This window comes from Phoenix dactylifera, chromosome 11 (genome assembly GCF_051530095.1).
Source record: "Phoenix dactylifera cultivar Ajwa chromosome 11, Ajwa_hap1_PhDact_Kaust_v1.1, whole genome shotgun sequence".
In the NCBI taxonomy this organism is placed as follows: domain Eukaryota; kingdom Viridiplantae; phylum Streptophyta; class Magnoliopsida; order Arecales; family Arecaceae; genus Phoenix; species Phoenix dactylifera.
Genome location: NC_143200.1, coordinates 29,630,599 through 29,658,222, shown reverse-complemented (window position 1 = coordinate 29,658,222; position 27,624 = coordinate 29,630,599). Strand labels below are relative to the sequence as shown.

At 37.1% G+C, this 27,624-nt stretch overlaps 1 protein-coding gene across 5 annotated transcripts; it reads left to right on the top strand.

Moving 5' to 3' along the window:
• LOC103714099 (calcium-transporting ATPase 5, plasma membrane-type-like) lies at window positions 1–26,542 on the top strand. Of its 5 annotated transcripts, none has more exons than XR_605159.6 (35): window positions 1–329; window positions 444–622; window positions 1,753–1,869; window positions 1,953–1,995; window positions 2,732–2,844; window positions 2,941–3,072; window positions 3,178–3,267; window positions 4,541–4,610; window positions 6,583–6,653; window positions 6,759–6,842; window positions 6,934–7,011; window positions 7,092–7,163; window positions 8,525–8,608; window positions 8,879–8,961; window positions 9,038–9,146; window positions 9,227–9,282; window positions 9,413–9,455; window positions 9,536–9,619; window positions 9,802–9,936; window positions 10,676–10,741; window positions 10,831–10,929; window positions 13,945–14,055; window positions 14,134–14,301; window positions 15,189–15,248; window positions 21,293–21,457; window positions 22,665–22,781; window positions 22,894–22,992; window positions 23,083–23,220; window positions 23,778–23,878; window positions 24,723–24,768; window positions 24,927–25,014; window positions 25,305–25,412; window positions 25,506–25,597; window positions 26,055–26,134; window positions 26,281–26,542. XR_605159.6 is itself a non-coding variant. In XM_008801231.6 (35 exons), exons 2-35 carry the CDS (start codon window positions 488–490, stop codon window positions 26,319–26,321), a joined length of 3,225 nt encoding a protein of 1,074 aa, XP_008799453.4. In that variant the 5' UTR covers window positions 1–329; window positions 444–487; the 3' UTR covers window positions 26,322–26,542. The 5 variants fall into 5 exon arrangements, 4 of the variants coding, with proteins under 4 accessions (XP_008799453.4, XP_008799454.4, XP_038983740.3 ...); XM_008801231.6 differs by having other exon boundaries at window positions 24,880–25,014; XM_008801232.6 differs by having other exon boundaries at window positions 102–329; window positions 476–622; window positions 24,880–25,014.
• Window positions 26,543–27,624: the final 1,082 nt, after the last annotated feature.

Genomic DNA, 27,624 nt, shown 5'->3' with positions numbered 1-27,624 from the left:
ACGGAAAAGTTTCCGCACAGGACTAATTTTATGCGCCACCTCGGAACATGCAACGGTCTTGCAGAGGTGCCTATAAACCAAACATCCATCTCGCTCCCGTTGTTTGTGGTAAGTCGCCTCTCCGAAGACTCCGCGACGAGAGACCGGATTAGCGGAGGAGGAGGAGGAAGAAGAAGAAGGCATCCTTATCGAAAGAGATAGATGTTACATTAAAAGAAAGAAGAGAAGAGAAGAGAAAGGAGGAGGAGACGAAGGAAAGAGGGAGGAAGGGGACCAGAAGGAAGGCGTTTCCTCCGCCCACCCTCGCCCCCGCTTCCCACACCTTCAAGGTGAGACTCCATATACACGGCACGCGGTCGCCTCTTCCTCCCCCTCTTGTCTCTCTTTCTTGATTTCCTGTTGGGGATATGAGACGAACGTCTGATGCTGATCGGGCGGCCCAGATTCGGCGGGCTCGGTGTCATCTCTCCTGCAGCAGGACGACAGGATGGAGCTGCGATCGCCGGGACGGTACCTCCGGCAGTACGATGAGGAGTACGGCGGCAGCGAGGTCTGCACATCCAGCGATGACTTCGATATCCCGGCCAAGAACGCCCCCGTCGAGCGCCTCCGCCGATGGAGGGTATGTTCCCTTCCCTTCTCCCGCACATTGCTTTGATTGAGACGCAGACGTGATTGCGTGCTGTGTGTATAGATCATTTCTTGGTTTCATCTTTCTCTGCTTCTTGATAAAGTTGGAGATTTCTTCTTGATAATGGAAACCGAGACGAATTTGAACCGACAGGGAGTTCGACGAAAAATGAACTGATGAGTAATTCTTCATTGCATTATGTGCTGGCTTCTGTAGCCTTGAATCGGCGGTCCTGGTCGGGAGAAGGCACGCGTGCTAAAAGAATAGATGCTAGGGAGGGTTTATTCTTATGGTTGTCGGGTACGATTCTAAGGCAAGGAGTGTTTCACGAACGAGAACTGAATGGTGGCTATTGAGAGGAGCTAACTTAACCTTGATATTGAAGATCATTATTTGTAACAGATAGAGGACATAGTGAATGTGTTGCTTCCATTGGAATTCAGAGAGAAGGTTCTTCACATTGATAGCGCAAAACCTTGAGATTGAGAATGCCCTTTATGCGCACAGATGGGCTGGGACAGAACATGATAGATTAGGTCTCCGGTAGAAAATGTTAATAAAAGTTAAGTTGAAATGGCAGAAGAACTGGTTAAACAAAGAATGCCAACTGAATTTGGGATTATTTGTCAAGGAAAAAAAAAGGTATAATTCAGCAGTGGTTAGGGGAAATATCAAGAAACTATTGGATCGTAGATTATCAAAAATTATATATATAAAAAAAAGATTAAGAAAATGGAAACATTTGGATTGGAAGGAAAGATCGTGGAAAGAATAGTCTGCAAAATAGTCAGAGGAAATCAATATTACTTGTAGAACTTTCCAAGAGCTCCATAAGCCAATTTCTTTTATTTCAATTGAGGTGGTATAAAGCTGAGAGAATGCTCTTATAATATTGAGAATTATTAAGCATCTCTTGGCTAAGATGAAGAGTTTTATTATTACTAGGTTTGGTAGGGAAGAATGTACGTTTGGTTCTTTTTTATTTTTCTGCTATATGATAATTAACCCTAGCAAAAGTATGGCCTATTTTTTTCAATTAATTGTCTTATTAAAACCTCAAATGGATGAGATGTCTTGTGGATTATGGTAATTAACGATATGGTTATTTTCTTTTGTGGCAGCAAGCTGCCCTCGTGTTGAATGCTTCTCGTCGATTTAGATACACATTGGATCTAAAAAGGGATGAAGAAAAAGAACAAATAAGGGGGAAAATTCGGGCTCATGCTCAAGTCATACGGGTATTAATTTCATCCACAATTAGGCCTGAATTTTTTGCATAATCTGCGATAGTCTGCATGCATCCTAAATTTGTCTTTTTCAGGCAGCATATCTTTTTAAGGAGGCCGGGGAAAGAGAGCCACCAGGTATTCTATTCTTGAATTCTTTTGCTTGATTAATGATCTGTTGTTCTTTTTGAAGGAAAATGGAATTTGCATTGCCATGAATTTCACAAATCTAATTACCTCTATCATGTCTTTGTCCTGGACTTTCTCTTTGTATCTTGAATTTATTTGAGGGTATTTGCTGATCTTTCTTTTACCAATATGTTCCTCATTCCATTGTTAAGGAACTGTTGACTTGAGTATATTTGATATCATTTTGTTCTCATAATATGGTGATATTGGACTGTTTTGAAGTGTAATTGTGTAATCGGGTCTCAAGTTTTGAGTTACGGATCTCTTAGTATTGGTATTACTTTTGTAACTTGGCCAGATAAATTACCTTATAGGACCTTGCATAGTTTAAATTTTACTTACCTATGCATCTACAATTGCTTGATTGTGTAATTTTTATGCGACCAAAGTGGTTTAGGATTCCATTACTCTATTATTATTTCACTTCTTCTTTCTATTTTCTGTTCCTCTTTAATTGTGTCTTTCTTTTTTTATTTTTGCACTCAGACTGCTTTAATTTGATCAGAGTATGATGTCTTTTTTCTCTTAATTTGTTCTGTAAGATCTTAAAATGACCGGTCATGATTAACTTTTTTACGTTAAAATATCATGCCATTGAATTGTTTTATACTTGTCCGGATTTCGCACTGCCTTTTTTCTCTATTCTGTTTATCTTGTATAATGCTCATTTGCATCTCATAAACAGATAGTGTTGGAGGAAAGACAATAGCTCCTGTTGGTGGTTTTCAAATTGGAGTGGAGCAGCTCACTGTGATGAATAGGGATCATAATTTTTCGGCTCTACAAGAATATGGGGGGGCAAGTACTTTTCAGATATTATATTTTCACTCTTTACACTTCGTTGTGTTATCTATTAACTATAGAGAAGGTGTGCAAAAATTTGTGTACGCTCAGGTTAAAGGGCTGTCAGATATGCTGAAGACCAATATTGACAGGGGAATTAGTGGAGATGATGCAGAATTATTGCATAGAAGGAATACATTTGGGGCTAACACATATCCTCAAAAGAAAGGAAGAAATTTTTTGGTATGATTTAACCTAGCTTTAGTATTATTTTATTTTTCAAACGTCGCTCCTTGCTGAGGATTCATGTTCAATTGAATTTTGTTTCTTCTCATTTGGTGATTGTAGGTTTTTTTATGGGAAGCCTGCCAAGATTTAACCCTTATTATCTTGATGGTAGCTGCAATTCTATCTCTGGCACTGGGCATACAGACAGAGGTAAGTTTTACTTTGTATTTCATAATGAAGATTTTGTTTTACTGGCCTTCATATGCAACAGCAACAATTTTAATATGTTAGATTGATGTTTGTTTATTCTGTACCTATGTTTCCAAATATTCATTGTCTTCCTCCTTTATATTTTTATTCTTGTAGCTTTCTATCCCATTGGTCTTTTGAATTCACATGGTGTCCTGTATTATGCAATTTGAAATATTTGTTCTATGAATTAAAAAAAGACCATTTAGGTCACCTTTTTTCCCTCTTGTTTTGCTATGTGTGTAATACATAGATCATGCCTAATTAGATTTTAAACATTTCCAAGACTTTTATTAACTAGATCAAAATATGCCGGGTAAAGTGGTTTGTTATGTTTGTTGGAATTTTGGAACCCCACAGCTGGTTTTACTCTCTAGCCAACGGTAAATTTCTTTGACGTAATACTTGTTTACTTCATATTCTGAGATCTTTTCTTTAACAGCTTTCCCTTCTAGTCTCCATGAGGCTTGCTTTTAGGCCAAGACTATAGATTTACTAGTCTTTTTCTTTTTGGTTTCATTCTTTTAATCAAACTGAGGATTATGTGTAGAAATTTTAAATTGAAAAAAGTAAGCTTTCAATATTTTAAGTGCTTGACAGATCTCTTCTATTACAAATGTGATTTCATTATATGTAAGTAAAAAAACTCTCTTTGCGGATCCCTCCATCTGGGAATTATCAAACTGGGCATCTTTTCAAGGATGACAGATTCTTGATGATTATTTTTGTGATGTCGGGTTATTTCTATTACGTGACACACTCCTTGCTCGGTTCTATCCTGCAACTTTAATGACATCCTTTTTCCTCTATACTATTTTAATTAACAACCAAATGGTATCTTCTTTACTTCTTTATTGTGCAGAACTTCTTTTAATGAACATAATTGAAATTCTGTGTGCTAAAAACGTGAATATATGGACCAAGGTTCACCATCTCGGTACCGGACCCTATGCTGGCACTATGTCGGTATGGGATGGTACAGGCCTTTTGGTACGCCACCTATGCCGGGTCTTGGTATTGAACCAGTACGATACAGTATGCCTTGTATCGTCCGGTTTGAGCCAGTACGGCAAACCATATGGACTGTTATAAGACAATGAACGCTTTCTATATTACGGAATTTTCTTTCAACCGTTTTGCATTTGAAAAGGAGTCTCAATGAATGAACCCCTTGTATATGTTGATTTCGGATTTTTTTGCCCGAGCTTTCATGTGCTTCTGTCTTTCATCTTAGGGTTTAAGCGAAGGATGGTATGATGGTGGTAGCATTGCCTTTGCTGTTATTCTTGTTGTACTCGTTACAGGTATGACCTTGAACTTTTTCACCCCTCTCCAATATATGCACTCGTTACAGGTATGACCTTGAACTTTTTTACCCCTCTCCAATATACTTGTGTGTTGAAACTTCTTCCTTTTATACTTTATGAAAAAGCTTAGCAGCCATATGCATCCTATTGTGTCAAGATGCCATTGTGTAGTCCTTATGCCCTATATTCTATTATTGTTAAGGTATTGCAAACTGTTGTTTTCAGTTGGAAACCATTAACAACAAAAATCAAAATAAGAAAAGCAATGTTATCCAGACATTGCAGAAGCTGGATTTTGCCATGTCCAGACACTTGGAACCTAGATGCTTCATAACATTCCTTGACCAGATCAGCAAACTGTAATATCATCATAGCTATGTATCAACTTTTGGCACTAAGAAGTTTTCACTCTAACATAACATTTAGCAAAATTTCTATGAATTCTATAAATTAACGAAGTGATCCACGCTCTCTATCTCTTTCAAAAAAAAAACAGCAACTGGTTTAACAAACTATTCATTGGATACACGTGTCCGTACATATTTGTAAACATATCTATATAATAATGACATGTCCCTGTATGTTTTTTAAGACCCCAAGTCTGACTCTTTCAGACAGTTGGACACTTGACAACCATGCCATATCTCCAGGTAACGTTCGAGAAAACATAGTAATCAGAGCAGACCAGACACCGACCCAGCCAAGGGGGTGGGTCACCAGTCCAATTGAGTGGTCACCAATTCAACTGCCGGTTCAACCGGTCAAGCCAAAGGCATATTGAAAAAATAAAATAATATAAAATTGTTAAAATTATATTGAGAATAAGTATCATGATTCGACTCAGCAATGTATCTCATTAGTTAGGAGAGTTAGCCTGTTACACTAGGTCAGAGATTTGATTTAGTGTTCTCACCTGTTTTACAATTACTTTTACCGAGGACATTTTTTGAAAGATAAAAGCAAGGATTCAAGTCCTGATGGCACAACCCATGGGATACCAAGACAGGGTACCATCCCATGTGTTGGGATAGGACCATCCCACCTTCATCCCAGCATCCTAATCGGCACGTTTTGGGACATCCCTTGTCCCAAGTGTTAGGATGGGACAGGATGGCAGTGCATCTTATTCCATGGGAAAAACGGGACAACCTTGTCCCATGGGATTTAAAACCTTGGATAAAAGGATCATACGGGTCCATAAAAACTGCAAGGTTGAGTGGAAACTGCCTGGGTTTGGCGTGTTTCAATGGTTCAAACCCAGGCTGATTGCAGATATGATTCAAATATTGAACTGAATCTGACCTAGGCCCAGTTTGCTGGGTTTCTGGTCTGCCTAGCCAGTCTCATCCAGTTCTTATAACTATGGGGAAAAAGCTAATTGCCTGAATTGTGGAGCATGTAGTGCCTTTTATGGTTATCCTGACGCATGAGAAAGCTTATTAAATCAGTTGGATGATATCTTCCCCAACTTTTCTACTTTTTTTTTACAAGCTGAGAGAATGCTTGGTCATCTTTTGCTTCATTGTATGGTTGATTGGATGCCTCTTTCATGTTTGTGGGTTTTCTACTCACCAGTCAAGCCACCTCTATCCTCTCAATATAAGAGCGAACATATGCTTTGCAGCCTAGAGTTGTCTAACCTTTCTGAAGCTACATATTTCTAAATTCTTTGCTAATGATATAGATCTTACACTTTCTGATCCTTAAATAGATTACTGTAGGGTGATATTATGGATGAAGTATTATCTTTTGCTGGTAGACTAAAACTTAATTGTTAGGCTTATCAGTAACTTTTGGATTGTGATATTTCTCTTTCTTTCTTTCTTTTTCAAAGATAGGATTCAATGTACTGTTTGTGTGTGAACTTATTTTATTTAGGCTTGGAATCAGTGCATGTTAATCATGCAGCTTTAATTAACGTCTATTCAGCACAACCTTTTTACCTTCTTTTTTCTTCCCCATGTTTTAGCTATCAGTGACTATAAACAAAATCTTCAATTTCAAAATCTGAACCAGGAGAAGCAAAATATACATTTGGAGGTGAGTATCACCATGAGATTTTTTCCTGTAATTCTCCTTTTGTTTTCTTAATGCGGAGTTTTGCTAGTTGGAACTGTTTAAATATCTATTCCTTGGGATACCTAGGTAATCAGAGGTGGTAGAAGAACTGAAGTTTCAATATTTGATCTCGTAGTTGGTGATGTTGTTCCTCTTAAAATTGGAGATCAGGTAGGTAGTGAAAGTAATTTTAGCTAGACTAAGATCCACCTTGCCATCTTGCATATTCAAACTGGTTGGGCTACTTTAATTTGTTTTTCAGGTTCCTGCTGATGGCATTTTACTATCTGGCCATTCTCTCGCCATTGATGAATCTAGTATGACCGGAGAAGCCAAGATTGTAGGTTTTTATATTCTTTTTCTTTCTCGATCTTTATTTCAAAATGTATTGAGCAGTGGTAATATGATTCTTTGCCTCAGGTTCACAAAGATCAAAAGGCCCCATTTTTGATGTCTGGTTGTAAGGTTGCTGATGGCTATGGTACCATGTTGGTAAGTGATTGTTTTACATATGCTGATGTTTTGCCATATATCCTATCACTTTGGCTTAGAAACATATGATTTTCATATGCTGAGACTTAAGTTGTAAACGGTGGTACTGCAAGTTTTGAATTTTCTTAAAACCATCTGACCAACCAATAGCCATGAAACTGCCTTCTCTTTTCTCTAATATATGGTCACATTGTTAGAAATTTGAATACCGTCTTTCTGGGCTAGACTTAGCATGCACAGACACAAGTGAGTTCTGAAGTATCAACACTAACCATCGAAAATGCATTAAAATTCATATAATAAATATATCTGGTCAAGATGGCTGCAGCAGAAAGTGCTTAGACTTAATATTTATTTTTAGACATGAACAAGACGCATTTATAAGATTATTGAGATTTTCAGCTTATATACTCAATTCAAGAATTTGTTGGTTATTCCATTGTCTTGTTTCTTGCTTCCAAGGGGCATTCCTCGCTCAAACATATAAAATTGTCGGATCAGTTGTGCAGGCTGCTTTGTTTTGTTCACCGGAAAAGAAAGTTCCTGTATTTTACTCAACTGAGTACTCTGTTCACGAAAGTTACATTTATATTCTATTAGCATATTTACAAAAAGAAGGTCAAAGAATAATAGTAAGTTTATAAATTAACTAATGTAGACTTTTCATGTATATTGACATCCTAAATCAAACCATGTGTTCAGTACAATCAAATCCGTAATAGTTGATATCTTTTTTGAAGCAAGGTTAATACTTTCAAGATTCAGCCTTCCTATGTAGTAAAACAATAAAAATCAAATCTTTCTTTACATAATGAGATTTTAGCCAATTGAGAACCTGTAAATAGGTCTGTTGATGAGAGGAACACTGCTTTTGGTCTTCAAGAATTGTTTGAAACTTTGATCCACTTGAAGAATTGTACCCAAAATAATAGCACTGGCAATGATAGAGGAATATGTTTTTTTTTTTGGGGGGGGGGGGGCATTAAAGACGGTCCGGAATTGTGAAGTATTGGTGTTAAAGGTGTTGGATTCGGTTTAAGTGGCTACATCAGGAGGGAAATGTCAAAAATGATGCACCACTGGAATTTTGAGCTGGGATTTTATAACATGGTTACCATTTCAAAGGAAACGGGTTTGGTTATAGACCAACGGTGAAGTTGGATGTATAATGCTGACTCCATATGGATGGGACAAGGTTTGTTATTTGGCCATTAGGAAACTATGATGTAAAAGTTTTGACAAGATTCTAAAATGACATTATTATTCTACAGGAAAATCATTATGTGTTTACTTTATCGGGGGGCAAGTCTTGTACTACATTATTCACTTCATCTTTTGTTCCTTTTTTGAACTGCGTCCAGGTAACCTCTGTTGGAATCAATACTGAATGGGGTCTATTGATGGCCAGTATTTCGGAGGATAATGGTGAAGAAACTCCTTTGCAGGTTTGTTTTTTCGTTTTTGGTAGAATGAGTTCTATTTTGTAGAGAGTTTGTTTATTTTCGTTGCTGTATGGTATCTTCTATGAGTTGTGTGAATAGCTAAGTAGAATATGCCTTTTATGGCTTTATATTGTTATTTTTCTCTAGAATAGGTGCGCTTTAATGGTGTTGTTGTTTGTTTTCTTTGCTGTTTGGTATCTTGTACGAGTTGTGTGAATGGCTTAGTGGAGTATGCCTTTTATGGCTTTACATGGTTATTTTGCGCTGAATTAGGTGCGCTTGAATGGTGTTGCTACTTTCATTGGTATAGTTGGCCTGACAGTTGCTGCTGCAGTTCTTGTAGTCCTCCTAGCTAGGTAAATGGGAGTTTTTGAGCAATTAATTTAGGATTATTCATATTTTTTTTACATTTTTTTCAAAAAAAAAAATCAGGTACTTCACTGGGCATACAAAGAATCCTGATGGAACTGTTCAATTCATAAGGGGACAAACAGGTGTAAGAGATGCAGTAAATGGAGCCATTAAGATCTTGACTGTTGCAGTATGTATTGGTGGATCTAGTATACTTATATTGTATAATATTTTGGTTATAGGGGCTTATGATCCTGTCATTTGTGATAGGTGACAATTGTGGTTGTTGCGGTGCCTGAAGGGCTTCCACTGGCTGTGACCTTGACGTAAGGATGTGCTATATGTTGATAAGATTATTTTATCTTGTTTTATTAAAAAGTTCACTTTCTCCTTAAATTGAAAGGTCACTTACTTTTTCCTCTTTGTATAAATTAACTTTTTCCCCCATTTTGTCAGCCTTGCATACTCAATGCGAAAGATGATGGCAGACAAGGCCCTGGCACGTATTTTGCATATTTTTTAATAAACACATTTGTAGACCTATAAAATTGAATGAGATTTAAAATATTTGTACGACAGGTGCGTAGGCTTTCAGCTTGTGAAACCATGGGTTCAGCAACAACAATCTGCAGTGACAAGACTGGAACTCTGACCCTGAATCAGGTATATCAATTTGCACTTTTGTAGCTGCAATTTTGTTATTTGATGATAATTATACTTTCTTTTCAAAAAGTTTAATTGCTTAACTATTTGATCATGAGATGAACATCTTTGCAACATGTGAACTTGAAGTAAGCTTTATATGTTTGGCTTTAAACTCTACAAGGATTACTCTTTTGTTATAGATGACTGTTGTGGAGGCATATGCTGGTGGAATGAAGTTAGATCCTCCAGATGATGTTGAACAGTTGTGTGATATATCTCCTCTACTGATTGAAGGCCTTGCTCAGAATACAACTGGTGATGTGTTTGAACCTGAGGTAAACCTCTTTTATCTGGTTTAAATGTCAATCTTATAACGTGGATTACTATTTCAAATGGGTTGGAAGAACTGTAATTAACCCAATTTATTGTGTAACTAAATTTATTGGGCTTTCCTGTGATTAAACTTCTTAGATCATACTGTTTTAGTAAAAGGCAGAGATGCAACTTTTTACCAACTAATACCACTAATATGGTAATATACAAGCGATATTCTAGATGCAATCTGATTTTTTTTTGTATTTTTCTGCTGAATTAGTACTTCTGGCACACAATTGGTGCATGTCTTCTGGAACAGAACTATAAAACCTTTTGTATTTTACAGAACAATGTCTGAAACACTGGCTAGAATAAGAGTCTGGACTATAGATTCAGTGTCTGTTTATGGTACCTTTGTTATTGTTGTTCATTTTGCAATGCTATATTATAGAATGCTTGTTATGATGTTTGTGAGATTTCACTGACTCCTGTTTTCTTTGAGGTGTTTGACTATTTCACTGTTGATTATATAGTTGTAAAGTTCTCTACTTCTCTTGACTGTTGCACATCTGATTTATACAAATGCCTTTGTTGCCATTTTTTGTAAAGGAGGTTTATTTTTTTCTTGGATGATGTTCTGGACTTAAAAATTTTGTGTAGCTCTTATTTTCTGTTGTAACCTTTCTGTTACATGCCTTGAAGTGAAATGATATTCTGTAGCATGTGAAACATTTAATTGAACATATTTTTCTGAAATAGGATGGTAAAGCTATTGAGGTTTCCGGCTCACCCACAGAAAAGGCCATCCTTTCTTGGGGGGTTAAGGTACAAGGTTATGCAATTCTAGTTGCTTTTCTTATAATTTTTTTTTTGCCTATCAAATTCTGATTATAATTGGCATCATACCTTTATAGCTGGGAATGAAGTTCAATGAAGTGAGATCTAAATCTTCAATCCTTCGTGTCTTTCCTTTCAACTCAGATAAAAAGCGAGGAGGTGTCGCAGTACAGCTGGTAATGACATCTCATATAAATTCTAAAAGCTACACTGATTCTGTATTTTCTTTTGATAAGAAATAAAATTTTATCTACATTTTTTCCTTTCCTGGTCAACCTTATAGTTTTTTCTTGACATTTTATATATGATGCAAATACGACTGGAGATGTCATTCTGAGATAAATTGCTTCTCACTTTAAAAGTTGGCTTTTGGGATTCAACACATATTGATGTCCCTGAAGCACCCCGACAGCTAGTAGCCAATATTATCTAAACACAATTGTCGAGACTGGAACATAGTTCTTTTATATTAAGGGTGTGTTTGGTGCATGATCTGCCGTACCGGTCGGTACGGGCCGGTACGGGCCAGTACCGAACAGAATCGGTTCGGTACAACTACATTTTTCGGTTTCGACCATTCGCAACCCGTACCGGCCCGTCCCGATCGGTACCGGCCCGTACCGGCTCCAAATTTTTTTTGGCTTTTGGCCCGAACCAGCCAAACCGGTACGGCATCGGTTCGGTACGGTACTGCTACCGTATCGGTACCGGCGCCCATCGGTACGTCGGTACGGCCGATATGGCGGACCTTAAACTTTGGTATTTTTTTTAAAAGGCCTTTTTTGGCTTGTAAAGTCAAAAAGTGCTTTCTGAAAAAAGTAGATGGTTGGTAACATCATTTAAGAACTGCTTCTCAAAGAGCAGAAGTCAAAAAGTGGAGTTTAGGAGAAGCTGGAAAGACTAAACTTCTAGCTTCTATTAGCTAGCTCCTTATCTTTCAAATATGACAAGTCTAGAATAAGAAGTTATCTTAAGATATGTTCTTATCAAACGTCAAATATACAAAAGTTCTTATTTAGAAGTTAAGTAAAAGTGTTTCTTGAGAATGATTCTTTGAGAAGTCGAAGCAACGCCAAACATGCCCTAAGCCAAGGTGGAAGTCCTTTCCGTAGGTGTTCATGATGTCAACTTCAGTAGAAGCCCATATGATAATATGAGCCCTTTTGTGTTGGTTGGAGAGGTTTAGGACGATAATGGAAATACACCATTGGAGTTTGCTGAAATGTGAGAACATAAAGTGAAGTGGAGGCAAAAGCTCATGTACAGTCTCGTAGAGAAACTTGAGCCTTTATTCTTGCATCACATATAATGCAACAAGGCCAAATAATGTCCTTTCTCAGCCCAATATGAAGAGCCTCCTTCAAATGTAAATCAAAAGGATTAAAGGCTTGTAATTTTTTATAAAGTAAATGAAAGGAAATAGTTTTGCCATTAGTGAAACCTTGAATATTATTTATGAACTCATAGTGAGGTTGAGTTGCTTCTCCTTCCTATTCTTTCTTTTTTCCTCCAAATAGCTTGTTCTTTGCTGTCCAAGAGGAATTTTGCTGTAAAATGCATCCATGTTATGGAAAAGGGACCTTATGTCAGCAAGCACAGTTACATATGATTTCATACTGAACATGCTAGTTAAAGCCATCATCATGCCTATTCGACAAATGTCTAGCACAATTATAACCAAATGTAAAAGAAAACAACAGGAATTCATAGTGACTGTCAAACTTTTCTGATGATGCACTAGTTACTTCTGAAATTGCGATATATTAATTTATTTACAATTTGTGTAAGATATGATATTCCGTGATCTTCTCCTTGGTTTTTGTCTATCTATTTTTTTATTCTTGCCAAACAATCTCATATTGTTGCCCTCTCAGATCTCACTAGAAGAATGAGGAATACCAGAGATGAGGATGTGGAGTTATTGATGCAAACTCTTGTCCAAATTTGGTACATGTTACTAACATTGGATGTGTTCCAATGAAGCAACAAGTAATGTAGCACAAAAAAGTGATATGCATGCATATGGAGGCTTGACAGGTCAACCACCATGAGAGGAGTTTTGATTTAGGAAAACATGTCAAGACAGAGGAAGTCTTCAATAGCAGTGATAGCAAAAGACCAAAGGGGGCTCCTCATCATTTGGATGTGAACCTACTTTGAAATGGGTGACTCGTGATTCATGTCTAAATTGGAATAGATGGAATGGAGCTTGTTGACTGTGGTTGCGATTTGTGATTTTAATTAGGTACTTACTTGAGTGAGGTACTGTTGTGGATCTTATATTCTTGTAGTCTCTCCTTGGTAGAGGCATTATTCATTAGCGATTGCAGTATTGCGATGCTTGGAGTACCTTCTTAACAATCATTGGTCACTGCTTCCACTCCTTAACTGATTCCAGAAGCTCAAATTTTCCAAAATTAGCTAAAAAGAATGGTAGTCAATTTCTGAGTAGACTATCCTGCAGTAATGACTAGTGAATTACATGTAGATCATGAAGTGTTATATGGTGCTTGTTACTGGAAATGTCATCAATCAGTTGTAAAGGTTGTGGCAGGAAAACCACTTAATCATGCTTTCACTTCCTCCTAGCATACTCCTAAGTCTCAATGTGCTCATGGCTTTGATATTTGATATTTAATATTTTATTTCCTTTTGTTCATCATCTTGTGTGTTCATGTATAGTATTGGCTATTGTTTAGTATGTTGCTGTAATCGAACATTCAATTTTGATGGTGTATATCTCGTTTTGTTTGTATATAACTGCAGGCAGACTCTAGGGTCCATGTCCCTTGTTGGAAGGGGATGCTGAATTAGTGCTAGCTGGTTGTTTGTTTCTAATTGTGTATAGTCGGTGTTATATTTCCATATGTTTATTTTCACAATCGTGTTCATGTATACAATGGCTACTGTTGAGTATGTTGATGTGTTCCAACTTTCAATTTTAGTTGTGCATGCCTCCTTTTGTTTGTTTATAATTGCAGCCAGACTCTAAGATCATGTTTACTGGAAGGGAGCTGCTGAATTAGTCTTAGCCTTTTATTTGTTTATAATTGTCTATATTCAGTGTTTTATTTCCTTTTTGTTTATCATCATGTGTTCATTAACAGAATTGGCTATTTTTGAGTATGTTGATGTGATCCAACGTTCAATTTTAATGGTGTATATATCCTTCTGTTTGTTTACAATTGCAGCCAGACTCTAGGGTTCACGTCCATTGGAAGGGGGCTGCTGAATTAGTGTTAGCCTGTTGTTCCAGTTGGCTTGCTCTGGATGGTTCGGTTCAACCAATGACCTCAAACAAGGTAGAAATCATTCAGTTCAATCTTTATGCCCCTTTGATCATAATAAGTTAGTTTCTGAACTCTCACAAACCCTTGCAGATGAACGAATTTAAGAAGTCAATTGAGGATATGGCAGCAGTTAGCCTACGCTGTGTTGCGCTTGCATATAGACTGTATGATCTGGGAAAAGTTCCAAATGAGGAACATAGAGACACCTGGGAGTTGCCTGATGATGAATTGATTCTGCTTGGTATTGTGGGGATAAAGGTTTGTTCTAAAAAATTTAATTAACAATCTCCAGGTTGATTTTCTATTTTCCTTGAGGTATCTTTAGTTGTTTACTTCAAAACAGCCCCTGGTGTAGTCTCTGTTTTATTATTGAAGCTCATTCTTTAGCATTAGATGTTCATTATTGATTTCCATATCAAAAAACCGAGAAGAAAAGTAAGGAGTGGTTTTAGCGATTTCCATACCAGAAAACCAAGAAGAAAACTGAGGAGTGGTTTTAGCTTACACAGAAATTGTCTTCATAATAAAATTTCTGGACACTAATCAGAAAATTTTATGGGACCTAAAACTCCTGCAAATATCTATTTGGGAGAAAATAATGATGATAGGAAAATATTAGAGTAAATACAAAAATTCTTAAAACTTATATTAGTTTATAACAGCAAAACTGAATAGGTTGGTATGCTTATGAACCAAGTTGATGACTGTTGCTGATGATAACTCATCTAGAGTAGTGGCATTGTTCAATCTATGAATGTGTCTTTCAGAAAAATATGTGAGCTAAATTGGCTGATATCATAATGAAGTGACCTCTTTTTTTCTTATATCAAAACTTAATTGATGACCATTGATGACCACCAAAAATTATCTGGCCACAAACCTGTGGTTGGAGTGTTAAATCTTGAAAATGCTACATCTGTATGATTTTATTATTGTAGACAGGCACAACAACAGACATTATTAATATACTATCCATACAACCAGACAATGCTTCTTGATCCTCTCTCAGTGACCACACCAAAAATTGCCTTTCTAAGTTCGAGGAATAAGTAGTGACTCCATTGCTTATGATCATACGTATTGCTATACTTAATGGGTAGTTTCACCTCTCATCTCTTTTGCTAAACAAGTGTTTTTTCTTGTAGGACCCTTGTCGTCCAGGGGTAATGGATGCTGTGAAATTATGCACTAAAGCAGGTGTCAAGGTATCCTTTGATATTTGTTTTCTTTTAAATATGACAAAATACAATAAATGCAAGCAAAATTTGTTTTGCTAAATACCAGTTTAAGTTGTTCACATGACCCTTTGGACAACGTTTCTTTAATTTGACAGAACGCAGAATTGTAAAAAAATTTATTCTACAATATTCATTAATGTCTAACTATCCGTTTGACTTTTCAATACCATGGTCCCGTTATGCTTTTCTGTCAATATGGTTTGAGTTCACATGGTCATTTGGTGTTTTAATGCCAATTGCTTGGACATGGTATGCCACATGAGCTGAATATTGTCATTTTTGTATCCTCTGTTATTGATTAAAAATCATTAAATAGACTTGGGAGAAAGGTCCTTAATTGTTCATGTAAATTAAAACCAGAAGACATTTGTAATCTGTTTAGGCTCTGTACCAATTGCATAATTGTAGTGCTTTAGAGCAAAGAATCAATGATCACAGGTTCAAAACAAATGGTGGCTATCTGTTGTTAGGGATATCATATTTGCATAGCTCAGCCTGTAATCAACACATGCACACACACACACACACAGAGATCATGATTTGATTAAGGTGGCTTAGAGTTTCCAATGCTCGATCAATTGACATCCTTTCTTATGCATGTCTGCCAATTTTAGTTCAAGCACAAGCCCCATTGTTTTATAAGAACATGTTACCATATAGGAGCAGGCTAGGCATTTCCTAAATCAAAAGTCAATTGCATTTTCCAGGTTGAAATCAAGGTCCGCCGTCGGCGGACAAGTCGGTACGGTATCGATACCGGTACCGTACCGAGACGGTATACTTAGGCGTGCTAATAACCGGCGCACCCATTTTTTTTAGTTTTTCAAGTTCAATTAATTGGTAATCAATCTTTTTCAACTTTTTCAATGATTTTAAGTTTATTTTGATATTTTTTTGATGTTTTTTAAGGTTTTTATGATCCTGGTTTAACCTAAATGATGCATTTTGTTGTTTTAAAATGATACAAAACATAAAATGATTAGTGAGATATTGCATGCTACAAAAAACAATATGAAATATCCTCAAATCAAGTAGTGAGGTGAAAAATATAAAACAATACAATCAATTATATATATTTAAAGTACAACATACATACCGATGTTTAAAATTTCGTCGAGCGGCGATGCCTTCCGTAGATATCCGGATCATTAGCATAGTCAGGAGGCACATCAGCCCATCTCTCTAACCAAGTAGCATTATTGTTTTGTATATTTATCCCATAAGGAATGCGCTCCGGATTGTAAGCACTCAGATTTCTCGCTGAAGCTCTAGCTCTGAAAGGTATCTTCTGGCTGATAAAACGGATGTAAAGGGGCTCATCTGAATATGCCGGCAACAAAATTTGACCCGCAAGATGCCTCGACCTACATAGGATAGTAGCTTCCGGAAGATGCTTCAGACGCACCATATTCATATCTATATCCATATGGGTTATAGGCTCTTGTGGCTGCGGGTAATAGGATCCAATACACGACTCGGAACCTGATACGTTTATGGATCCTACTCCACATGCGAGGTCATTTGCAGTGGCATCGTGTCCTGAATGACCTCGAGTAGTTCGTCTCCTATATGCAATCGAATTCTTGTGGGCTCCAGTAGATCGTGTACCATGATTTTTTCTTGTGTAACATGCGTAAAATGGGGCTCATCGGTGAATTGAAGACTACTCTGCAGCTGTTTTATAAATGGTGGTCTCATATACTCTACTCTCCGTGGCCAGTAGATCCATGACCATTAGAGCTGCTACTTTTGGTTTCTGAATATGAGTGAACTGGCTCTTCCTCCACACTCTTTATAGGGGCTGCAGGTGTCTTTTGTTTTTCTTTTTGATGTGCTAGTATCTTTCGTGCTACTCGTCTGTTTATCTTTCGTGCTACTCTCTGTCTACTTATCTTTCATGCCTCTCTTTGCCTATCTATATTGGGACTATGTATGTTGCCCTTCTGATCGAATCGATTAGGTAGTGTAGTAGTCTCGTTTAAGCATTTCTCGATCATATCTCTGAGAGGATATCTTGGACAAGAAGTCATGTGGTGACTGGCTCCCCTGTGGCTGTGACTGATTAGTTGGAAGGATGCGTAGAATATTGCTTTCTGCCTATTGCCTTGCATCGATCCTAGCCTTATTGGTTACGAAACTGTTCCGTCGTGGAGACGATCCTCGCTCATCAACGGCTTCTACTGCTGGTCCACAAGCCATCCGATCATAGGATCATCCTCATAGTCAACGAAAGCACTATGGATCGGATCTGTGTATTTTAGCTCCACTTCTTTCTAAATGCACTTCAGCCTCAACCTCAGATTGTAGTGAACATGTATAAGGTCGTTAAAGCGTTTCTGTATCAAACGGTTCCTCTGCTTATTGTGGATGAGGACAAAGATGGATCAGTTGCGCTCACAGTTACGCAAAGAGACTGTCTGGAAGAGGATTGGGATAGCTAGCTACTTAAAATTTTTCATGGACAAACCAAAATGAATCTACCATTTAGCTGTAAAAACATTGAAAAAAATTATTAATAAGATAGTATCATATTAGTAACCATCTAATGCCAGGTAAATGTCCTCTTGATGTGTAATATACCTGAATTTATTTTTTTTTTTACTTACGATAGTTGTTGAGACTCTAAAGCTGTCAGTGTTATCTCTAAATATTTTAGTCTGTAAAAAAAACTGTATTGTAATATGTTAATAATTAAATATACCAATTAACTTACACATGTTACTTAAGTTAATTTACCTCTTTTAGACATAGGATCGCGACTTTTGGATTAGGCTCCATCTTATAAATCACATTATGCAGAGCGGTCAGAAGTTCGTCATCCATATCAATTTTAGCTATGGTGTACTAAAACTTTGGGTTCAGGTAGTATGCTACAGATAGAGTTCGTTATTGTCTTAATAAAATTGTACGTACAAGTACATGAGCAGTTTAATTTTCAATATTTTTTCTTACCTGCTAGATGCAAGTTCCTACCCATTTGGTAGTCCCACCGTCGCTCAATGATGTTGATATACTCTTGGGCATGCGTCGGATCTACCTTCTTGATCTTAATCTTTGCCTTCTCGATCATATAATGCAAGAAGCCCATCTAGGGTAACCTCTCGTTGTCCACGATCCGAAGCACTTCATACAATGGTCTGATAGCTTTTACTATCGTAGTGGCCCACTGCCAGAATGTCTGCCTCGTTACCAAGTCCTAGACAATGCTCCCTTCAGTATCGGCCCTCGCATATCTACTTTTCTATTAACTCAGGGCTGATAAATATTTGACGCAGGGCTGCTTTCCTCTCAAGAAGGTTATCGAATGTGACGTAGTTGGTAGCAAACCGTGTGACTCCTGATCTCAAGATCTCTTCTGCATACCTTCTCATCAGCGAAAGGATTCATGTATAGTTATAAATATATCTGGTGATGGTTTGGGTTGTTTCCACTGTCTGCTGCATCCTATGAATCTTCGTAGCTTGAGGGAATCTTTGTAGCGTGATTCACTAGTTTTGTTGCTTAATTTTAGCTCAGATCCATGTAGAACCCAATAATGGGTGCTACACATATTTTTTAGGTCCGTGAGCATGCATCAAAGGCTATTTATTACTCAACTTTTTCTAAGTTTATGCCTAGGACATTGTGCATATGATCGCATCAAAACTTGAATAAATGGACACCAAATTTTATTGGAGAGTAGCTTGCATGTTCCTATATACACTTCTAATTTTACATTTTTTAATTTTATTTTATATATATTTATTTATTTTTTAATTCAAAAATATATTTTTATTTTTAAAAATTATATATAACTCAAAAATTTAAAAATTTTATGTCATCGTGTAGATCGTCCATATATCTATAATATATTATAAAATCAAATCCAAATCAAAAATTTTGGCATGATCATTCCTTATTTTGCAAATTTCGAGCTATTTTTTCAAGCCCTCTCAAAAAATAGAGGGAATGAGATGGGAAAGAGGAAGCACATACCTTATTTAGGCTTGGATCTTTCTTCAATCGCGTTGAATCGGTGTGATTTTGCAAATTGGGGGGAAGAGGGAGCCGTTTAGGCATCTTGAATGCTAAACGAAGTAGAGGTGTTGGAAAGGCCAAACTTTTAACAAAAGAAACAAAGGGGGAGGGAGCCCGGTTCCGGCCGTTCGGTCCGGTTCTGCTCTTTTCCAGCTGGTTCCGGTCGGTTCGAAATCCATTCGGCCGGTTCAGAGCGGGAGCTGATTTTAATGGGCGAATTGATCCGTTTTGAAACTGGCTGGTTTCGGCCGGTTATGGTTGGTTCGAAACTCGTTCCGACTGGTTCGGGCCTTTGCAGTTGGTTCTGGTCGCCTCGGAACCCATTCCGGCCGGTTCGAGGCCGAAATCGATTTTAATGGGCAAACCGACCTGGTTCTTCATCGGGTTGGCTTGATACGGGCCATACCGGACGGTTCGGTCTAGTTCAGCCTACCTCGGCTGAAATAATGAAACTTGCAAAGGGAAAGTGATGGGGGCAATTGACTCTAGAGAAATTGGTTTTCAATTGAAGTATGGACAGTTGGATGTGAAATAAAAAATGAGGAATAATATTTAAAATCATAGAGGTAGTCTTTATCTATTCTTATACTTAGCCTTAGCCGATTTGCAGATAATAATTATTCCTAAAATAGAGTCTAATCATAAACCGATTTCTAATGGTATCTATGTAGATCTGGTAAGCAGATATGACTAGACATAGATACCTTTAATAAAACAGAAATAATCTTTTCCTGTTTGTTTTTGTTAAAAATCTCACCACTTACATGGATGGAAGGAACAAAAATTCAAGAGCCATCCTGCTACCCATTCGTGTGTGGGTGGACGGGAGGAGAGAGAGGTGACTCGATGGAGGTCTTTTCCTCCATGGATCCATTTTCATCTCTCCTTTTGCTTTTAACCACATTTTAACTTTTAGGGTCTCTTTCTAGCAAATATAATGAAAAATTACATGCATTTATGATTTATTTTGTGTTTTTTCATTACTAGGATAATAAGTAAAATTAATGCTATTTATTTAATCCATTAATGTTATAATGTGAATACCAGCACAACAAAAAAAGCGATGAATGTAGATTCCCTCCACAAAGCATCCATCATGTTGATTTCTCATCATTATATCCCTAATAAATTATCCATTGCCAATTGCCATCGCAGTCATTGATCAGTGGCTGTTCTTGTTGCCCCCTCAAGCAAGTTCCTGGCTCTACTGCTGGTGAAACCTATATCATAATCCTTGTGAATCTCTTGCTTTTTATCTGCTCACGTTTAAATAAGGAAAACATGAAGGAAAATATGGTGGATCAGGTTAGTATGGATTAGGATTATGTTGAACACATGTCAAGCATTCAGCGTGGTGTCCTGCTACCAGCTTACATGTAAACCACTTCCATTAGCAAGCATTCCTATTCTTAAAGCAAACACTGTCATCAATGGAGATAAAATGGGACAGAATTTTAAAATGGAATGCTTTTGGAAATACGCTCTCTCCAGCCTTTGCCATATGCTTGTGAAGCGCATTTATTCATCTGCAAAAGTTCACAGTATGTGGTAAAAAAAATAAATCTATAATCTTTTTGTGCGTTTATTTTTAGATTGCGGTGTAAATATGCATTCTATTCTACTAACAAGAGTTTGCCTCTGACAAATGACACAATTTCACATGCTCATATTGCTTGCATGTGAAGAGGAAGTTGCATGTCTTCAGAATAGGTTAATTGAGTTTCGGGTGTAAAAAGAGGTTGCAATCTGTGCTTGCAGACTTTGTCATGAATTTATGGTAGTATTCTATATCAGTTGGGGTCTAATCTTATGGTCATGTGTTTCACGCTAGATTTGTTCTAAAAAGTTTTTGGTTTCCCTATTGTTGAGTAACTTTTTTTTTCTTTGCTCTTCTGGAGATCTTACATCTTATTGATTCTCAGTTGTTTGGTTTACATCTATATTTTATACCATGTGATCAATTGACGCTTGAAGGATTGCTTATGGATTAATAGGTGCGCATGGTAACTGGAGACAACATCCAAACAGCAAAGGCCATAGCTTTGGAGTGTGGGATACTTGATTCAGATGACAATGCCACTGAACCAACCGTTATAGAAGGAAAAGCATTCCGTGCCTTGTCTGAAACAGCAAGAGGAGAAATTGCTGAGAGGATAACTGTAAGTTTAGACAACTATGGTACTTATTTAGAGTGCTTTTTTGCAATTTAACTTGTTTGTTTTAACCACCGTAATTCACAGACAAACTTATAATTACACCATGCAGCATTAACCATTACTTATTTGGGCATATATTATTGCAAGAAAAGCTTTATATAATAATGACATATAAATACTCAAAAGATAACTTGTTTCAAAAATTTTATGCTTCTCTTGAGTTCAATAGAGAATAATTGGTCATATGCCCAATCTCATAATGTTTGCTTGGCTCAAGCTTTTCATAACTTCTCTTGGTGCACACTTCAAGTATAAATACTTTCAAGCATGATTCAAGCAGAATCTGGAAATTTCCAGCTCTACTATGAATAAGTTGATTTTCTCTATGAGTGCCGCATGCATCTTTCTTTTGCATGGCATCTAGAACAAGTTTCTTAGTTTGCAAGTTTTGGTAAATTTAGTGCTGTCCTTTATATAACCACAAAAACCACTGTACTTCCTATTTTGAAAAAAAAATTTAACAGGATAGAGTATACATTGAAGGACTTAGTCATTTAATTCTTTACAATTTATTGCACTTCAGTTTTGGCACTTTGGCTTAAATTGGTGCTTCAATGATGTAGCTCTATAACAAACCTTGTCGTCCTTCTTCCTTAGTTGAGACTCCATTCCAAGCTTGAGGGAATCTTTGGAGCGTGATTCACTGGTTCTGTTGCTTGTATTGCACAAGCACAGCCAGTAAACTGGACATTTCTCTGAACCAGCACATCATTATGGTTTTATGGTAAAATCCAAATTTGCATGTTATTGGCACAACTCTTGGATGATCAACATTAACTCGGGAGTCAGTCATAAAATGTCAAGGATGTTGTTGAACTTTCATGCAACCAACCCCATATAGATAAGATAAGGCTTAAGAATTAAGGATTTATGAAACAATAACCACTGAGCCTTAATTTGTGTGTCATGCTTCATGAATCATTCTTTGCTAATCCTTTATGATTAATATTTCCAATAAGGGGTATGTGTTTTCATGTGTGTGCATGCGCAAGTGCTTGGGCGTGTATATGTTTATACATTGGCTCTGATGTACTTATTTCATGCGAATTAGTTTCATACATTCAACAAGAAAAATAAAGATGAATTGTATGTATTTGGCTGCATAACTATCATAAGAATGACTCATTAATTTGTGAAAATTTATGTAAAGGTAATGGGTAGGTCGTCTCCCAATGACAAACTTTTACTTGTCCAAGAATTAAGAAAAAAGGGTCATATAGTTGCTGTGACTGGAGATGGCACAAATGATGCTCCTGCATTACATGAGGTTTGGCTGTCTATCTATTTCTTTTTTATTTGACATATAATTATATTTGCTTAGTGCTAAGACTCCTATTCTGTAAATGCAACATACTCAAGATGTATATCTTGTTTTTTAGGCAGATATAGGTCTTGCAATGGGAATTCAGGGGACAGAAGTTGCAAAAGAAAGCTCGGACATCATCATATTGGATGATAATTTTGCATCAGTAGTCAAGGTTGGACACAAATCTTAGGGCTAAATGTACTCACTTGGATTCAAGCTGCTACATGGGATGAGAAGATGTATGATTTTGTCTTCATTTCAGGTTGTCCGGTGGGGCCGTTCTGTCTATGCAAATATTCAGAAATTCATCCAGTTCCAGCTAACTGTCAATGTTGCAGCCCTTGTAATAAATGTGGTTGCAGCAGTTTCATCTGGCGATGTACCTTTAAATGCTGTACAGGTTGATATAAGATTCTTTGCCTTTTTTTGTTTGGTGGTGGTTGGCAACTTCTCTTTTGTCTTGCCCAAATATAATTCATTTGTTGCTATTCTACTTGAGTCCCTATGCAGAATAGCTGTTATGCTGCCTGAAATGCATGCCAATTGAGTTGTATCCTAGCTTCTCGTCTGTAAGGATGAAAATACCACAGCAGATATGCGCTAATCTTAATAAAGTTACTTGCTTGGATACATCTTGTTTGGGTAGAAAAATTAATATATTAGTTTTTGCAAAAGCATGGCCTTTCTGTAAGGATGAAAAGGCCACAGAACATATACACTGATCTTAATAAAGTTGCTTGGATACATCTTGTTTGGGTAGAAAAATTAATATATTAGTTTTTGCAAAATCATGCCCTTTCTGTAAGGATGAAATGACCACAGAAGATATATGCTGATCTTAATAAAGTTACTTGCTTGGATACATCTTGTTTGGGTAGAAAAATTAATATATTACTTTTTACAAAAACATGCCCTTTCTAGTTATGTACCAAGCTTCACTTTTCTTGTCTCTCGCAGCTTCTTTGGGTCAACCTCATCATGGACACGCTTGGAGCGCTTGCATTGGCAACTGAACCACCAACAAACCGGCTTATGAACAGACCCCCTGTTGGTCGAAGGTTAGAAGAATTTATGTTCTATTGATATATATGCTGACTTTATATGGTGATTTAATGGACTAGATGACAGGTAGCACTACTGTAGTAATTTACACTAATGCTTTTATTTTGTTTGTGTTTACCTCAATGTTTCAAGGCTCTTGGCATGCATTACCTTTTGAGGGACAGTACAGGTGGAGAAAGTGTAGAATTATGCAAAGACAATTCTGCATCAACACTTTGAGTATTCACTGCACCAATATGAAACCATGCATTTATAGTCTAAAATATATAATCCTTTTTAATGGACAATACAAACATATACCTTCTCCAGCCAATCCTTTGAATACTTATGTTCAGACAATGTCAACAAAAATTCCTAGAAGAAAAGATGACATCGGCCACTGATATAGGAGTAGTAGATGGTGAATTATGTCGAAAACAATAAGGGAGATGGTTTCAAAGCTGTCCAGAGTAGCTTGTTGCTCAGCGATAAATCTCTAGTTGCTGTTTACTTTTTGTTTGGGCTAAATAGCATAAAGCATGAGGAAGATGTGATTTGGAGATTGCAACATTAGTTTCTCTTGTTGCTTTATTTGGAACAGCATTTTGATATGTACACAAAAAAAAAATTTTGTAGCTAATCAACTTATGATGGTTTACCAAGTCATACTGTTTTTGATTTTGATGTAGTTATTGATGATTTCTCATACTTTGACCAGAGAAAAGGTTGCTTCTGAACTCATTTCAGGAGGAAGTACATTTTATTTCTTTTAGATATTTAAATCCTAGTTCTGATAATACATGATCATATAATTATGAAGTTTGTTTAATTAATACAATGGCATCTCATCTATTTCTTCAGGGAGCCTCTCATTACAAATATCATGTGGAGAAATTTAATAATACAGGTATTTCCTTTTTTTAGTATTATAACTGTGCATCCTTCACTCTTTTGGTTGAATTTTATGTTTGCTGGACCTACTTCAGTTTACTGATTTGTTCAATGAGAGCAAGTGCAGGCTTTTTATCAAGTAGCTATCCTCCTTGCTTTCAACTTTGGTGGCAGGAGTATCCTGCATATGAAGGATGATACTGTAGAACATGCAGAAAAAGTGAAGAATACCTTTGTATTTAATACATTTGTCCTATGCCAGGTAAGCCTAACTGTTTTCCTTCAGAGTTGAGCAAAAAAATAAGGATAAGCATTTTAACTATGTTTAATTATTTTTATGTCTTATTGAATGTTCTCCAGCATCTTTTGTTTCATGGAACTATAATCCTGCTCAAACTGCCAATTGTGGCTAACATAAACTTGTCTAATCAGTTGTTTAGAATAGGATTGTATCTGTAATCATTCTCTTGGTGTCTGTTTCATCTTAAGCCTGAGATTATGTGTTACTGTTTCTTGAAGGTTTAATGATATAGTTATGACCTTTCCTATCAGATATTCAATGAGTTCAATGCTCGAAAACCGGATGAAAAGAATGTTTTCCGTGGAGTCACAAAGAACCACCTCTTCATGGGGATAATTGGAATAACCGTTCTACTTCAGGTACGAAAACTCAAGAAAGTATTTTTTTTGAATCTTGCAGAATCTTCTTTTGTGATCACTTGCAACCAATCAAGTGGCTACAACGTGCTGCAGGTTTTGATAATCGAATTCCTTGGACATTTTACTTCAACTGTCAGGCTCAATTGGAAGCTGTGGCTGATCTCAATTGTTATAGCTTTTGTAAGGTATACCTTGCTATTGTTTTAGCAACTTGGTGATCTTGTGAGCATTTGTCATGCCTCTTGTTTCTTTAGTCTTTACATATTGAAATTGTCAACAGCACCTTTTCAGTCAACCCCTCGTTGTTTAGCTAACCGCCCAGATATTTGTACAGAATGATGAATAGGCCCTTGGATTCCAGTTTAATGGAGCACCATTGCATTAGCCCTACTAACATTGTGACTTGCCTAATCCTAGTTGTTTTAGTGGAGATAATATAACATGGGTTATCGAATAAATATCGAACATATGATATCAAGGCTCATGGATGTCCTTATGAACATTCTCTCAATGAATGGAAGAAACTTGGCCCTCAACAGTGTTCACCAATTGGTTGTCACTAAGCACACACATTATACATTAATATTTCTTCCGTTTTCTTAAAAGTTACTCACAGTATTCTCGCATATTTTCTGCGCTCAGTTGGCCTCTGGCTCTTCTTGGGAAGTTCATACCAGTTCCTGAGGCTTCTTTCAGATGCCGGAGGAACCCCCAACACCAAGGTCCTGTTTCATGATTCATAAATATTGCTTGATTATGTATCATAATTTTATATATATTTATGAAACAAATCGAGGCCACAAACAGCTTATATTTTTCAGAAAAAAGTGACCGCACTCTGCCTTACTTATCTTTCTTCATCTTGCAGATGAGAGGGCCGACAGGCAGCGAGATGACAACAATATTTGATATGCAGCAGCTGTTCAAAATGTGGATATTTTGCTAAACTGCCTAGCTGTCGCATTCTTGCGTCATATAGTGAAGAGCATAGCCCTGCTTCTAATATGTATATTAATTGAACAAATGGTTCTACTTCGCTCTTAAGCGAGTGCAACTCCTTTGTACGGGGCGACATCTAACATATCTCAAGCTCTAATATATGTAACAAACATTCCATGTGCTTGCATAAAGCTAGTCACAGATCTCCCATCCGTTTATAGTTTTGGTTATTATTATGGGAGTATAGTAACTTCGAAAACCCAGTGCTTGCCCTGTAGTTGTTACGGCCAGCAGCAGTACGTATTCCGTTTTGGTTATTATGATGGGAGCATAGTAACTTCGAAAACCCAGTGCTTGCTCTATAGTTGTTTCGGCCAGCAGTAGTACTTATTTCTTTTATTTTGGCTCGCGCCTTAGAACCTGGTTGCTGTCCCTTTGATGGAATCTAAGGCCAAGATGTCTGCAGGTTCTCTCCTTTTTATTGCCTTTTCAGAAACAATGAAACGTAAGTAGGACGTGCGAGACAGGCTACGGTTCCCTCCTCCCGGAGGAAGGTGAACGTACCTCAGAATGGGTAGCTTGGAGGCTGGTTCTCACCTATTTCCTTTTAGTTTTAAAAAATTATTTAACAAAAAAATAATTGGAGGAGTCCGGCCCTCGACAGACTCGCGCGTGCCCGCCTACACGCGCCGAGTAACTAATGGGTGGCATTGAAACATCACTATTAAATACTAAGTGCCGGTTAAAAAGCGGCCCCAGTTTCCCGTTTACTACAAACATCCACAAATTTCATTGTAACAAAAAAAAAAAAGTTTAGACATCCTAAATCAATGGGATGTGTTCCACACTTAGTTTTTGTTTGAAAATTCAGTGAGATAGGGGTGGATTTTCTGCAGGAATCGGACATATTGGTTTGTTCAGTCTATATTCTTCTAAAGCCTGTCTTAATCTTATAGCCACAATCCTATCCAAGAGGCTGTTGGTCAGCAGCAAAGACAAAAAAAAAAAAAACGAAATAAGTAATCCACTAGAATTAGGCTAATTTTCTTTCTAGCCCAAATCCTAGGTGAAGGAAAAAAAGATCTTGATGAGGTCGAGGGTCTCCTCGGGCCTTGGAGCTCAGTTCCAACCGGATGTAGGCAGAAGAACGGCTGCGTCCCTTGCGAGGTATTGTCCGCTCTGGAAAGGAATTTTATAGTCTCTTCCGTCCCGAGACGGTTTTGTCCCACAAAAGGCGCCTTATAAGGGAAAGAGTTTCTCCCTCCATTTAAGG

Bases quoted from the DNA above. Each gene is read 5' to 3' on its own strand.
- LOC103714099 (XM_008801231.6), top strand. From the start codon at position 488: ATGGAGCTGCGATCGCCGGGACGGTACCTCCGGCAGTACGATGAGGAG. The intron at 6,843-6,933 runs GTAGGTAGTGAA...TTTGTTTTTCAG, and splicing joins CTCTTAAAATTGGAGATCAG to GTTCCTGCTGATGGCATTTT. The intron at 7,012-7,091 runs GTAGGTTTTTAT...TCTTTGCCTCAG, and splicing joins TGACCGGAGAAGCCAAGATT to GTTCACAAAGATCAAAAGGC.